This window comes from Pelobates fuscus, chromosome 7 (genome assembly GCF_036172605.1).
Source record: "Pelobates fuscus isolate aPelFus1 chromosome 7, aPelFus1.pri, whole genome shotgun sequence".
Classification (NCBI taxonomy): Eukaryota; Metazoa; Chordata; class Amphibia; order Anura; family Pelobatidae; genus Pelobates; species Pelobates fuscus.
Window position 1 is genome coordinate 58643982 of NC_086323.1, and position 16872 is coordinate 58660853.

The window sequence follows — 16872 nt, forward strand, 5'->3', positions numbered from 1 at the left end:
CACGAGGCGCTTGCCCAAACAGTTCCATAGTTTCATGAGTAGAAGTCAGTCAATTTTGGTCCCAAACCAAACAAAACCACGGACGGTTCCCCTGGCTCATTGGTAGCGTTTGCTCACCAGGTTCGTGCAAATAAACCTACTGAACAGGGCTCTCCTGTGAAAAAGAAGCAGGCGTTCGCAAGTTGACCGATGTTCGCAGAGTCGAGTGTCCGACTTGGAGTTCCAGACACTCGACAACCAAGTCCCGCTGCTTATTTTCGTGCGACAGAAACATTTATGAAAAAAGTATGACAGCAGTGAGTTTAGCATTTTATATGCCATCTTGGAGTTTACATTACAGGTCAATTCACATTTTGAGGAAATTGACTGTTGAAAATAAACATAGATTGAAGTCACCATGGTTACCAGAGGCCCAGAGTTAAATTAAATGAATAAGTATCAGCCAGTAGAGAGAGCTTTTCCATAATTGTTTAGAGTTCTAGTACATAGCTCAAAATATCCCCAGTAGCCATTGGTTTTTTAGCCCTGGCGAGAAGAAATTCACAGATTAACTATTAAATCAGTAGCCAACCTGGCCCAAACCTGAGGGCACCAAAGAACAAAATGTTCTCTTGGTTGAGAAGGAAAACTTAGTAAACTGATTTGAAATATTTTAAGTTTATTGAGAGGAAGTGTTATATTTATTTTCTGCTATTTTTAAGTACTTTTGTTTATCAAGATATTATCCGACATTAAAGAACAGGAACCTCCACATTTCTTTGCTCAAAATACCACTGATAGTTTAAATTTATAAACAAAAAACGAATTACACACACAAAAAAAACTATTTTTTTTTATGAACTTTAACTTTTTTTTGTCATTAGTTTATTGTCAGTGCCAGGCTTTTAAGAAAAGATCAAAACATAAAACAATTTTAGAATGCTAAATTAATTTGGAGAAAAAAAAATCTGAATCTGAAAGGTCTTAATCAATATTGTGGTATTAGAAAGAGAAACTACACTTGGTGTAACTTTGATAGATGCTAAAGCCTCAACCAAAGAATCTTTAAGAAATGAGAAAAAAAAAAAACACTTGCATGGAGGGTGTTTGCTAGGGATCGACCGATTATCGGTTTTACCGATATAATCGGCCAATATTCGGTATTTTCGGCAATATCGGTATCGGCCAATAGGGATACCGATATTGCCGATAATACCTCCCCAGGACTGCCAGGCTCATTACAAGCCCGGCGGTCCTGGGGGGGGGGGGCGGGCAGCAAGCGTTTACTCACCTCCCAGCAGCTCCCCAGTGTAAATCTCGCGAGACCCGCGGCCAGCTCTGACGGCCGCGGGTCTCGCGAGATTTACACTGGGGAGCTGGAGGAGCTGCTGGGAGGTGAGTAAACGCTTGCTGCCCACCCCACTTCCCTCCCCTCCCCCAGCTAAGCCAATGCCACTGGACCACCAGGGATTAACATATCCCCCCTCCCTGGCAAGGCAACAAGCAGGGAGGGGGGACAACAGAAAATAAATAATAATTAAATATATAAAAAAATAAAAATAATTTAATATAAAAATTAAAAAAAAAATGTTTTAATAAAAAATGCCCCCTCACACACACACTATTATTATACACATACACTACACAAACACACTGTGTATATAATTCAGTGTGTTTGTATAGTGTGTGTGTATATATAATGCAGTGTGTTTGTATAGTATGTGTATATATAATGCACACTACACAAACACTATACAAACACACACACTACATTATATACACACACACACTGCATTATATACACACACACACACACTATACAAACACACACACTGCATTATATACACACACTGCATTATATACACACACACTCTATACAAACACACACACTGCATTATATACACACACACTATACAAACACACTGCATTATATACACACACTATACAAACACTGCATTATATACACACACTATACAAACACACTGCATTATACACACACACTATACAAACACACACACACACACACACACTATACAAACACACACTATACAAACACACACTGCATTATATATACACACACACTATACAAACACACTGCATTATATACACACACTATACAAACACACACTATACAAACACACACTGCATTATATACACACACACTATACAAACACACACTGCATTATATACACACACACTATACAAACACACACTGCATTATATACATACACTATACAAACACACACTGCATTATATACACACACTATACAAACACACACTGCATTATATACACACACTATACAAACACACACTGCATTATATACACACACTATACAAACACACACTGCATTATATACACACACTATACAAACACACACTGCATTATATACACACACTATACAAACACACACTGCATTATATACACACACACTATACAAACACACACTATACAAACACACACTGCATCCACTACACACACACTGCATCCACTACACACACATACACAGCTCCCCTGTCTAAACACACTGCATCCACTACACGTTGCATGTATATTTTGTGCATTTACCTTTAGAAATATTTTTTTTATTTTCCAAAATGGTAAATGTACAGAATATCGGCAAATTATATCGGCTATCGGCCTGAAAGTTCACAGGATATCGGTATCGGTATCGGCTCTAAAAAATCAATATCGGTCGATCCCTAGTGTTTGCATACATCATTACTATTCTAAAAATGTATTGCTTATTAATAAATATAAATATTAGATAAAGTGGCATCTGTATAACGTAACACTGGTCAGGTAGTGCACTCTTGACTTCAGCTCAGTCTGAATTCTTTACGGCAGTTGTAAATATAACGAGTTGCTGGAAAATGATTGGCTCCATATACACTCTTGATGCTGAAGCATTGCACGATTGCGGCTTATTACAAAAGATGGAACGGGCAAAAATGTTCATTACATTATTCAATCTTGCTCTATGTCAACTGAATCAGCGAGCGGTGGTTTAACTGTATGGAGAACATTAGGTCCAGCAAGACTTTTAGAAAAATAATATTCAGAAGAACTCAGAGGGAAGCTAAAGGGCTGGAGGGGGGGGGGGGGGGGGGGAGGGAAGTGTTCTGGTGCTATGCATGTGTGGCGGATCCTGTCTTTGTACCCTTACTGTTCTCTAGAAGACTTATTCACAGCCCCCCTGGTTCTGTACCTTCCCCTCTACCAAACATATTACCAAACGCATGCTCCCTGGCAAACGGCAGTCATTTTGTCTCCTGAACGACCCCAACAGTAGTTAACTGTCAACTCCATGGAACTCGATACGGCCACTGCGCCATGGAGTTCCCGGTCTACTTATTCCCCTGTTTTGTCCCACTTTCCGACCTGCCAGGAGAATGGTAGGCATGAGGAAGGGAAGGGGGGAGGGATGGAGAACAAAAAATGTTTTTTCTAACAAGTTCATTTTAGTAAAGAGCCCCCACACGAACCCTGCAAACTCCCGCCCCCCCCCCCCCCCCCACAAAACATACATATAACACTATAGACACAGAACAGAACATTTATTACAGTCCAGTCACTTTAAACATGACATTCATTAATGAAAATTAAATAACTTTATGATAGATTTGAACATACCACATCTGGCCGCAACCGAGCAGTGAGAGGGAAACAGTGTAGTGCAGATTTTATACTGGTAAAAACAGAGGAGATCCACGACTGTCTTACTTCACGGCTCCTTGGAATGCGATGGATGGAATACTGCAAACAATGCAAAATTAAACCATTATAATTAATAAAACAATTAGATAGACAGAAAACTCTACTTTACTCACCCCCTGGTGAGTGGGCCATGAACCCTCCAGGCTTGCAGTGGTGAGTAATGTTAAAGACCTGGCTATTAGTATAGGACTCCATACTAGTAAAGCGGTAATAGAAAATACAACAAACATTAATAAAACGATACATTTTAAATCTGTACATTTTCGGGTGAGTTTACTACCCCAGCACATGGAGTAAATTTGAATATGTCCAACCACCCTTTGTCAGACTGGAGATTGGAGGAGGAGCATAGTTTGAAGGTATCTGAATATAGAGGGTATCTGAATATGTTACTTCAGCATAATTCTGCTGCATAACTTCTTCTGCCTCTTCAGACAGGTGGGTTGTTGACTTACTCCTACATTTTAAAACTATTAGGACACACCTACTATTAAGTAAAAGAGATAAACAAATAAATTAGTCAAGAGGTTTCTAGTAAGGCAAGCATATCACATCTGCCTAGAACAACTAGCGCAAATGGCCTGGCACCGTACCTTGAAAGTGTCATGAGACATTTACACCCAAACAGTAAATAACAAATGTCACCTACTACACCACAAACATGCCTCCAGAGGGGTACTTTGTAACATCTTCTTGCCCATGAAATATCAGGCAGTTATATGGTGGTTTGCGGGTAGTTACATGGTGCTTTGAGGGTTATATATGGATTGAGTCACGTTTATGGAATTTGCATAGGTTTTATATATATATATATATATATATATATATATATATATATATATATATATAGATTCTGTAGAATAGATTGGCATACTATGGAGGAAGTATGGGGTTCTGTGTATTTATTTGGCTGAGTGGGTGATAAACAGACGCTGCCTACTTGATTGGAGCTGTATGAAGAATAACGGAGATGCAGAGTATTGTATTTGACTGAATACTTACAGCAATATAGGTATTAGATATATGCGGCACAATTGACTGATAATGTACAGATGTTGAATGGGGCATGTTAGACCTAGATGTTGTTTAGTTGACGGGTGCTCTCTGTGTAATATATTGGTGTTATATATGTGGGCTAAAAGTGCTGGAAAAGGAATAGGAAAAAATAGGTTGGAAAACGGAGAGAGAATGCAACATAAATATACAGAAATGTTCCTGTTCTGGAGCTCCCAACCTCCTTAAGCAGTCACTTATCAGACAGCAGATGGTCAGTGAAAACCATTGTAGCAGGTTAGGGCTAAAGTGACCTTATTGTTGTTCTACAACTCTGAGTAAGCACAGACAAATGTGTGCAATTCTGCACTTTCTATACTTGCATGGCATTGTTCAAAATAATTCCCAGCAGGACACCCAAAACGCAGAACCCATTTAATATTTTAGTTTGTCTCCAGAAATGGTTGTAGTTCAAGAACCTAAACCATTGAAATAAGTAGCTATGTTTAACGAAAAATAACATCCCATCTTCTTCATAAAGCAGGAACAAAAAATAAATGAAAATGCATGAGTGTGCTGCTCCATCTAGTGGTAAACATTGCAATGCACAACAGTAGGGGGACTAAAAAAAACAACAACATTTTGGCAGACAGGAGGTTCATATCATGCAATCGTCTCTCTTTACAACTCACAGCAGTTAAAGGGTTCAACAGTGTAGGTAGAAGAGAAAAAGCATAGGGCAACCAAACATGATCATAGGTAACATGAACAGCCAATCGGCATAAGGCACAGGTTATAAAACAGGTATCCCCACACACACACATATATATATATATATATATATATATATATTATTATTATTATTGCAATTTATATAGCGCCAACAGATTCCGTAGCGCTTTACAATATTATGAGAAGGGATTTAACTATAGATAGGACAATTACAAATAAACTTACAGGAACAATAGGTTGAAGAGGACCCTGCTCAATCGAGCTTACATTCTATAGGAGGTGGGGTGTAAAACACATTAGGACAGGAATTTGCAATCAAATAAGGTGGACTGCCCTTTAGGAGAGGGCAAGAGACAGGTATGTGAGGTAAGGGTTAGTCTTGGAGGCCATATGCTTTCCTAAAGAGATGGGTTTTAAGGCACTTCTTAAAAGATGCAAGACACTTCTTAAAAGATGCAAGACTAGGGGAGAGTCTGATGGCGGTAGGCAGGCTATTCCATAGGAAGGGAGCCGCCCGCGAGAAGTCCTGCAAGTGCGAGTTGGCCGTACGAGTGCGGACAACGGACAGGAGGTGGTCACGGGCAGAGCGGAGAGACCGAGAAGGGACATACCTATGGATCTGTGAGGAGATATAAGAGGGGCTAGAGTTGTTCAGTGCTTTATAGGTGTGAGTTAGTACCTTGAATTGACTCCTATAGCATACAGGAAGCCAATGTAAGGACTGGCAGAGGGGTGAGGTGTGAGAGAAACGACTAGAGAGGAAAATCAGTCTAGCAGCAGCGTTCATTACGGACTGTAGGGGTGCAGTACGGCTTTTGGGAAGACCAATCAGGAGAGGGTTACAGTAATCCATGCGGGAGATTACCAGAGCATGGACAAGCTCCTTGGTAGTATCTGGTGCAAGAAAGGGGCGGATGCGGGCTATGTTTTTAAGATGGAATCTACAGGATTTGGCAACATGCTGGATGTGAGGCTCAAAGGTGAGACCAGAGTCAAGTATGACGCCAAGACAGCGCGCTTGCAAGGATGGACTGATGTTGGTACCACAAACTTGAAGGGAGAGTGAAAGAGGAGGATCAGTATTAGGAGGAGGAAAGACAAGGAGCTCAGTTTTTGAGAGATTGAGTTTCAGAAAGCGGGAGGACATCCAGTCAGAGATGGAAGAAAGGCAAGCAGTGACACGTTGCAGGACGGCAGGGGAGAGGTCCGGGGAGGAGAGATATAGCTGGGTGTCATCAGCGTACAGGTGGTAGTGGAATCCAAAAGAGGTAATAAGTTTGCCAAGAGAGGCAGTATAAAGAGAAAATAGAAGGGGACCAAGGACGGAGCCTTGGGGGACTCCAACCGAGACAGGGCGAGAGGAGGAGGTATCATTAGAAAAGGAGACACTGAATGAGCGTTGGGAGAGATAAGAGGAAAACCCCGAGAGGACAGAGTCACAGAGACCAAGCGATTGAAGAGTTTGAAGAAGGAGTGCATGATCAACGGTGTCAAAGGCCGCTGAGAGGTCAAGAAGAATTAGTATGGAGTAGTGGCCTATATATATATCGTTCTTTGCTGCTCGCCTGGACAGTTAAGGACTATAATTTCAATTGTCACACAGTTCATTAGCGAGTCTCTACCCATATATTACTTACTCATGTTTCCTTATAGGTGTTTGCTTCCCACTCTAGACATGGCAAACAAAGAACAGTCTGAGGCAGCAGGTGAAATGGAATTCCTCAGTGAAGTAATTTGCAGACTTTTCTGAATGAGTTTGTTAATAAAAGGTCTACTGCCATCATGATAGAAATGCCATCAATGCAAGATTCAGTTGCTAAGTCAATGTCTTTGGTTATTTCACAGTCCGCTCCAGAGAGGACAGAAATTCAAGGCCCTTCTGACCTGTTCTGGGCAGCAGAGTATTCTACAGGAACTTGTCAAAAAGAGTTAAGGAAAACTCGGAAGGCCACCCAGAAAATACATTGTTCAGATAATCCTATTCAATCCCCTAAGCGTTTCAAATCATGCTCTATAGGGAGGGATCAAGAAACACTTGATGATATGCGTTATCAATGCAAAATGGATAAAGGTGTTATTTCATCACACCACAAACTTTGTCGAGAAGAAGGAAAATGTAAATGGGCTCGGAAGGCCACTCAGAGTCAAACCAGACTCATAAAACATCCTCAAGCGAAATCTCTTCCTCTTCTGAATCGGAGTCCTCAGATAAGGATGTGGAATCTTTTCATTGTAATTTTTTTCTCAGACCCAAAAGAAATGTAACAATCAGAGAAATCGAATATATCTTTTTAGATGGCAGTGTAAACCCCTTTTTGATCCAGGTCATATAAAGCACCCTAGATCTGCTGAGGGTACCTGCTACACATGCATCAAAATATTTACAAATGTGGCTGAGATAAACTACAAAAACCAATGATTGCTCTTCTAAAGAGCAGAGAGGCACGACTGAATCTATCTAGACGACATTTTAAGTAATGTCCCAAGCGTTACAAACCCAAATGGATTGGACATTATCCTTGCGCATAACAATTTTTTTTTTTTTTTTTTGGCAGCCATGACCCAGGAAGGATCTCTAACAGCCATCTGAGGAGTGGCCAGTGAAGTTATCACTAGGCTGTAATGTAAACACTGCATTTTCTCTGAAAAGACAGTGTTTACAGCAAAAAGCCTGAATGCAATGATTCTACCCACCAGAATTATTGAACCAGAAATTCAATAAGCTGTAGTTGTTCTGGTGACTATAGTGTCCTTTTAAAGGAACACTTTGTTATAAAACAATACATTCATCAATAATGTTAGTGTACCTGTTCATGTTTAGATTGAGTCCAGTGATGTCCTGGTCTTTGCATTGCAACTGCTATGTTAGCCGTGAGATCATCCTGAACATTGGTCTTGGGTCACATTACTGTTACTCATAGAGAACCATTGGGGCCCTACAAAACATGCACTGTAATAGTTCGCATTCTGCCAACAAGATACTTCTCATAGAGAAGATCTGAATGCAATGCTTCTTCATGAGAGGGATGACAAATGACATGAGAGGCGATGACAAATATGAAGAGTTTCAATAGCTGAAAGTTTTCAGTGAAGAAGTGCCTCTAGTGGCTCTCATATCAAAGGCCACAAGAGGCATTCTTAGTGACAAATGTAAACATTATCTCTTCTCACAAAAGGCAATTAATTGAAGCATTTATTTGGGCAAATAATGCAGTTACAATAATAAAAAAAAATAAAAAAATATATGTTTCAAAGAAAGCAACTTTGCTGCCCCATGATGTCTCAGGCACACCGACACCTACACACAAATGTTGGAAAAGTCTATAAACCTTTCTCAGTATTCACTTGCACCCTGTTTTGTGCTCTTCCTAATTACTTTATACCAGTCACATGTTTTCAACAGATACAATGAATGTTGGATCAATTTGTTCAATAAAGACACGTAAAAAAACATTTTTGTGAAGTTATTTTTAGGCTCTGGGAATAAAAAAACCAAAGCAAAAAAAAAAAACACACAAACAAGCAAAACACTTACATACATGTACGATTTTATAATGCATGCACTGAGCAAATAGCTGCAGACAAATAATCAAAATGTATTAAAGGGAAAAGGACACTTAAAGCGGCACTGTCACGCCGAACTTACCTTTCTTTAATCAATTCCTCTTCTCTTCCTCTGTCAGGATCTGTTCTTCCTGTCTGCTCTAGATTTCTTTAAAACATAAGACAAAGTAGGGACTACTTTGTCTTATGAAGGTTTCCTATGCTTGACCAGCTGAGGAGCAAAGTGTGCTTTGTTTTTGGTGATCAAAGCAATTTTCACATAATTCTCACCTTTGATCCGTGATCTCACGATGCTTCCTGTCAGTCTTCCCAAACGTACTGTAACTTAAAAAGAATGCTGAAGAAACTACCGAATTTCGTCCTAACAGAATGAGAACAGTTTCTCTTTTTGTGTTAGGACGCAATTCGGGACTTTGTTCGGATCTGAATTGTATTCTAATGAATGAGACTCCGATCCTATTCGTGCCGCGGCTGCATCTTGCAGCCACTTAGTAGATAACTCCCTAATTCCCACGGTATGGATTCTTTTTTAGAGTCTGGTTTTTTTTTGGTTTTTTTTTATATTTTGGTTCGGGTATTTTATTTTATTTTCAAAGTGCGACGAGTATTATGGACTTTTATTTGTCAGGATCTGTTCTGTAGTTTCGCCACCATTCTGTCTAAGTCACAGGACGTTCGGGAATACTGACAGGAAGCATCGCGAGATCACGGACCAAAGGTGATAATTGTGGGAAAATTGCTTTGATCACCAGAAACAAAGCACACTTTGCTCTTCCGCTGGTGAAAGCTGGTCAAGCATAGGAAACCTCCATAAAACAAAGTAGGCTCTACTTTGTCTTATGTTTTAAAGAAAACTAGAGCAGACAGGAAGAAATGAAGAACATATCCATAGGCGTGCGCAGCCTATTGCACACACGCCGCGTGTATGTATGTATACACACACACACACATATACATACATATATATATATATATATACATACACACACACACACACTGCTGTGTGTGTGTGTGAAGGCGCTGTGTGTGTGTGTGTAGGTGCTGTGCGTGTGTGTGTGTGTAAGAGCAATGTATGTGTGTATATGTAAGGGCAGGGACGTTTTAGCCGCAAGGCTCACAAGGCATTTGCCTTGGGCGGCATATTCCAGGGGGCGGCAAAAAACGCCGCCCCCAAATGTCCAGGGCAAATGCCTTGTTAGCCTTGCGGCTAACTGACATGCTGGGCTGGCGGGCTGGCGAGGGAGCACTTTCCCCTGAGCACTCTGCTCAGCTCCCTCGCGCACCGCAGAGTGAGGCTGGGAGCCAAAATATGACATCATATTCCGGCTCCCAGCCCCACTCTGCGGCGCGCGAGGGAGCTGAGCAGACAGCTCAGAAGAAATGCTCCCTCGCCAGCCGCCCGCCCAGCAGCCACTGGATCACCAGGGAGAAAGAGAACTCCCCCCCCCCCAGCATTCCCAAAGGTAAGGAGGCTGGGGGGAGGTTAAATAAAAAAATAATAATAAAAAATGTGTTCATGTAAGTGAGTGTGTGTGTGCGTGTCTGTTAGTGTGTGCCCGCCCGTGAGTGTGCGTGCCCGTGAGTGAGTGTGTGTCTGCCTGTGAGTGAGTGTGTGTGTCTGCTAGTTTGTGTCTGCTAGTGAGTGAGTGTGTGTCTGTTAGTGTGTGTATGTTAGTGAGTGTGTCTGTTAGTATGTGTGTGTGTGTGTTTCTGTTAGCGAGTGTGTGATTCTGTTAGCTAGTGTATGCGTATGTGTATATTTAGAAGGCGGGGTGGGGGGAAGGGAGGGGGGCGCCTGAGTTTTGTCCTGCCTAGGGCAGCACAAAACCAGGATACACCACTGTGTAAGGGTGCGGTTAGTGTGTGTGTGTGTGTGTAAGGGTGCTGTGTGTGTGTAAGGGTGCTATGTGTGCGAATGTGTAAGGGTGCTGTGAGTGTGTAAGGGTGCTATGTGTGCGAATGTGTAAGGGTGCTGTGAGTGTGTGTGTGTGTGAGAGGGTGCTGTGTGCGTGTGTGAGGGTGCCGTTAGTGTGTGTGTGTGTGTGTGAGGGTGCCGTTAGTGTGTGTGTGTGTGTGTGAGGGTGCCGTTAGTGTGTGTGTGTGTGTGTGTGTGTGAGGGTGCCGTTAGTGTGTGTGTGTGTGTGTGTGTGAGGGTGCCGTTAGTGTGTGTGTGTGTGTGTGTGTGTGTGTGTGTAAGGGTGCCGTTAGTGTGTGTGTGTAAGGGTGCCGTTAGTGAGTGTGTGTGTGTGTGTGTGTAAAAGTGCCGTTAGTGTGTGTGTGTGTGTGTGTGTGTAAAAGTGCCGTTAGTGAGTGTGTGTGTGTGTGTAAGGGTGCTGTTAGTGTAAGGGTGCTGTTAGTGTGTGTGTGCGGTTTGTGTGGGCCGTTTAGTTAATATCCCCCCTCCATTCTTACCTTTTGTAGGGAGGGGGGACTGTGCTGCTGCCATCCCTGGTGGTCCACTGGAGAGTGAACTCTAGCCCCGCAGAAGGCTAGAGTTCACTCTCGCGAGATCTGAGCGTTGCCGCGGTAACCGCGGCAACACTCCGACCTCGCGAGAGGAACCCGGCGAAGTTTCTGGCAAGAGCTCCCCGGGTCCTCTCCTGCTTCCCTCCATGCCTGTGGGTCGTGAGGGAGATCTTTGAGGGAGGCACATAGCTCGTGCCAGGCACACCCTGTGCGCACGCCTAAGTACAGATCCCGACAGAGGGAGAGAAGAGGAATCTATTAAAGAAAGGTCTATTAAAGGTTCGGCATTACAGTACCGCTTTAAAGAGAAAATTAAAATAAAGGATACAATTCTGTATTTTGTATGCTATAATACCCCTGTTCCTACTTGTTTTCAGTACAATCACTGACACACATACCGATACAAACACTGAAATACATGCAGATATACTATGGCTGTGTATCTACACGTGTGTCAGTATGTGTATCATTGGGTCAGTGTGTGTATCTGCATACGTGTCTGTATGTATCTGAATGTGTGGCAGTGTTTGTTTCTGTGGGTTTTGTACATTTGTATTTGCCATTGTGTGTATCTGTATGTCTGGATCTCTATATCAGTGTTTTATACTCATACACACATGCAGATGCGCGTGCACACACAGTTTCACAGACTGATGCACATGCAGATGCAGACACAAACACAGACACATAGATACAAACATTGCTAAAAATGCAGATATACAAACACAGATACAGACATACACTGACACACATACAGATGTACAGGCATATAGATACAAACACTGACACTCATTTACATACACACTAACAAATACATATACAGAGGTACGGGCACAGTTACAAACATTGCCACATATGCAGATACACAGACACACAGGTATAAACACTGCCACATATAAAGATACAGATTGACACATACAGATACAAACATTGCCACACATGCTGATACAAATGCTGCGACACATGCAGATCCACAAACACACAGATACAGACATACACTGACACACATGCAGAAGTAAGAAACTGATATGCAAAACTGCACTAATTGTATATAACTTTCTGTGTATGTGACTGGTTTCACAACTTGGGGTCATCTACTTGATAACAGTGTGAAAATGATGAAAGCTTTCAGTTTCATTTTACAGCACCCAGCTAAAACAAAAGCTTACATCCCTGCAGCAGTTCTCTTGCCAACCAGTTTTTCATACATGTTATCAGGAGATCATAGATCAGGAGACCTGGAGTAATTAACATCTAAGTATAGCCATGGAAGTATGTGTTTTCCAAAGCCATCCTGTCACTAAAAGAAGTCCAGACCTGCTCACAACCTACCCAAAAAAACAACCCTGACTGGCCACTTCTTACACAACATTATAAGGTTATAGTATAGCTGAGGGGAAGAGATCAAACAAAAGGACTTGTGTAAAGATGGAACTCTCTGGGTTCACATACAGATACACAGACACACAGATACAAACACTGTCACACATACAGAAACACACACAATGTCACGCATGCAGATACATAGACACACAGATACACACATACAGAAACACACATTGATAAACATACAGATGTACAGTCACATACAAACACTACTGCACATTGGAATAGACAGACTGGCACAAACTGATACATATACAGAGATGTACAGCAGGCACACAGATACAAACATTGCCACACATTCAGATACAGACACTGCCACACATGCAGAAAGACAGACACAGATACAGACACCCAAAACACACACATACAGTTAACATTTTTAGTTACCCTCCAGTGTCCTACCTTTGCTTGCTGCGGCTGGTGGGAGTTAGGGGCTTGCTCTCTCGGTTCGGCACCCCCTCTCAGCTCACTGTCCTCCCCTCCTGTGCAGGTGGCTAAGTGAGAATCTGAGTGAGCTGGGAGGAAGTGACTGTTTTCCTCCCAGCTCTCCCTGTGGATAAAAGAGGCCTGGTTGCGCTGTTAAAGCGCGCTGTGCACGACCGAGCCCCTTATGGCAGATGTCCATCGGGTGGCCCTGAGTTCCTGGGCCAACCGATGGACCCGCAGTTCGAAGCATGTGCGGCTGAACTGGCGTCAGAACCACCATTATTGCTTTTCGCATACCCCCGGAGGCACTAGATTGTACCCATAGAGGTACACGTACCACAGGATGGGAACCCCTGGTCTATGAGACGCAGAAACATTGTTTCTAGTTTTCAGATCTCACAAACATATTTGTCAATAATAAGGCTTGGATGAATATAATATTAAAAACCCTAAAAAAGTGATATTCCCCATTACACTTTGTGACAATTCAGGATATTTTTCCTGTATTAATTCACTTTGTGATGATGGAAATCAGTTTTGTGTAACACAGTATTTAAAACCCCGCAATCCTTCTACTCGAGCATAATTCTTACCAAAGGCGGTCTGCTTTCATGGTTTCTAGTGCTTTCAAATGAACGTATTCTTTCTTCACTCATAGTGTCCGTTTCTGCAAGAACATAATATCTTGGGGAATATGCTGTAGATAGATTGCTCAGCAATCTTAACATTTCTGTTGTATGCCCTCCTATAGAGTAAAAACACAAGGCATTACAAGTCAGTGATGTCAAACATATTAACAGGTTAGAAAATGTATGTATGAGATGTAATATTGTATAATGTAATAAACTACATGTATGAGGGGGTATAAGTGGTACACTGGTATCTGCATGCTTCCAAAATATCCAGCACCTCTGTGTTTTAAGACAGGGGTGCCCAAAATATAGGTCCCCAGATGCCTTTAAACTACAGCTTCCATTATCCTTTGTCATTCTAATGCATTTTAAAGGCACCACAAAGCAGCTTGGGAGTTGCAGTTCTACAACATCAGGGGATCTACCTTTTGGACTTCAGGCATGGAGTCAGCACATGAAAAAGGCTAGCAGCAGACTGTAGAGCCCCAGATACAATTTTTAAGTACAATTAGTAATATAACCAACATATTCCGCAGCGCTTTACAACAGGAAACATTAAAATGTATGGTGATTATAATGCATGCACGGTAGCCTATTCTTCCAAACATGAGCATGTGTGGTAAACCAGTATCCATCACACTGATAGCAGAAAGACTTCTGTCTTGTACACTACCCTGTAATTAGCAGGAAACAGGATAGCAAGCACCGTACTTGCTTTTTACAATGTTCTGGGTTATTTATAACAAGTATATGGCTTAAATGGCATTTTGCATTTCACTCACTAAAACTAAACCTTCAGGTTGGCCTTGTTTACTTTACTCCCACTTAACACAAGGTTACCGATCTGTCCTATAACAATAGCAGCACTACTATACAGTCGACTGGAAAAATACTAAATTGAAAGATGTCCATGACATCTGAGATTAAATCCAATTGAGAAAAGTTCTGACTGGGAGCCAAAACATTGCATATGTTCCTATTGAGTCTACTATAGGATCTAACCTTAAAGTTGCCCAGACATCTTTCAATTTTGTATACTAATTGTACGGGATATATAGACCCCAGAGTCTGTGAGGCACTTTGCTTCAGTGTGTGCAGCACCATTTGTTGGAGACTGGAAAAATACTAGTGACCTATTTAATAAATCTATTGACATTATTTGTGGAGCATGTCCTGACATTTTTCCAGCTCTGCACTTGGTTTTTGTGTATCTTTTTATTTTATGCGAACAAACATTTGTGTGAAACCAAAACCAAAACATCTAAGTGTATCCAGGTAGCACTTAAGTCATTACGTTAAAAAAAAAAAAAAAAAAGGTGCAATGAGGATTGTAAAATACACTTTCCAGGTGTGTCGTATTCACTCCACAATGACTATGTCCATGCATTACAGCAGGGGTCCTCAAACTCCGCCCCCCCTCCCCCCCAGCTGTTGCTGAACTACAACTCCCATGATTCTTTGAATTACATAGATGGCCAGAGAATCATGGGAGTTGTAGTTCAGCAACATCTGGGGGCCGGAGTTTGAGGACCTCTGCATTACAGGGTAAGGTGCCAGGTTGGCATGGCCTAACCAGTACACCTTATGGTGCTTTAAACTGATGAATACTAAACTTTGTAACATGAGCATTTCAACAGGATATCATTTTATATGTTTTATATTTAGATAATACAAGTCAGTTATTGATATATACAAAGGATAAACACTTTATGCAGGTAATATTTTGTAACTGTTCTTGCACAGGCATAACAGAGTGTAGGTTTATGTTAGGGCAGTGACTACACTTAAACACATCACCTGGGAGGAGAGGGGTGGCCAATGGTAGAACTCCAACTATTGTACAACTACACCTCCCATAATGCTTTGCAGGCCATAAAGAGGACAGAGCATTATAGAGACTGTCCCTGTACAGCAGCCTGGGGGCTACCATTGCCCACCCCAGCAAGCAGCTAGCCACTCACCAGAGCCCGCTACTGCCAGCAGGCTGACTGCCTCCTTCTTCCTGGACCGAGGGGTGCCGTGACCCCGCAGCACACACCAGGCTCTGACTGCCAGCAGCAAGGCGGCCGCCAGGAAGCCGACAAGCAGGGTCGTCATGGCAACCTGCCACACACCGATTGACTGACTGGCACCTGTCTTACAGTCCGAGGCGGCTCAGAGCTTCCGGGTTCGGTGACGTCACACAAACAGCGTCTCGCCATGGAGATGACCCGCCGCCTTCCCATTGGGTTTGCGGCCACAGCGAGCTCTGGCGTCACTAGCCCCGCCCCTCGGCGCATGGCGCGCGCTTTCAACAGACCTGCAGCTTTATTGAAAGTTGTTGTTGAGAACAGCAGACATGGTTCACCAAATTTTTAATAGTGAGAAGTCAGACACACAGACCTGTAGGAGGGTTGGAAGGGGAGTTAGAGAACACCCACACACCCTAAAAATAATTCTATCATTCCCTGACCCAGGGCTGCTGTTACTGGGGTGACTAGTGGGAGAGAGGTACTGTGTTTGGGGTTACAGCATCACTCAATGGCCTGAACATGGATGACGTAGTAACACGTGCTAAATAAATATATATAGAGTGTAGATTGGATTAGCCGTATTAGTCCAGTAGACCAAATACCATTGTGTATTGCAGTATGCAATGATACTTTTTTTATTGGACTAACATAATATTTCAAAGACAAGCTTTCGAGAGTTGTCCTAACTCCTCCCTCCCCTTCTCTAACATCAGTTCTTTTAAGTGTTAAACTCTATCAGATTGATCAGTATTGCTTCAGACCTCAGAAAGAGAGGAAAACTCTTGAAAGCTTGTCTTGGAAATATTAGGTAAATGCAAAAAAAAAGGTGTAATTGCATACTGCAATACTCTGGTATTTTGGCATTATATATATATATATATCTTAATTGAAGTGGTCTGGGTGCAATGCCCTTGTCCACGTACTTCTGCAATGTTAATTGAACGTGAAATAATTATATTGCAGAGTT

General features: G+C 42.1%; 1 protein-coding gene across 1 annotated transcript in view; it reads right to left on the reverse strand.

Annotated features, from left to right (window-relative positions):
- ALG14 (ALG14 UDP-N-acetylglucosaminyltransferase subunit) overlaps positions 1-16123 on the reverse strand; it is a 30142-nt gene extending 14019 nt beyond the window's left edge. Inside the window, exons 1-3 of the mRNA XM_063427302.1 lie at positions 15855-16123; positions 13855-14006; positions 3611-3733 (exon numbers count right to left, since the gene is read on the reverse strand). Of these exons, the coding sequence (XP_063283372.1) occupies positions 3611-3733; positions 13855-14006; positions 15855-15990 (411 nt within the window). The 5' untranslated portion in view covers positions 15991-16123. The remainder of the gene's footprint in view (positions 1-3610; positions 3734-13854; positions 14007-15854) is intronic.
- Between the last annotated feature and the right edge of the window lie 749 nt (positions 16124-16872).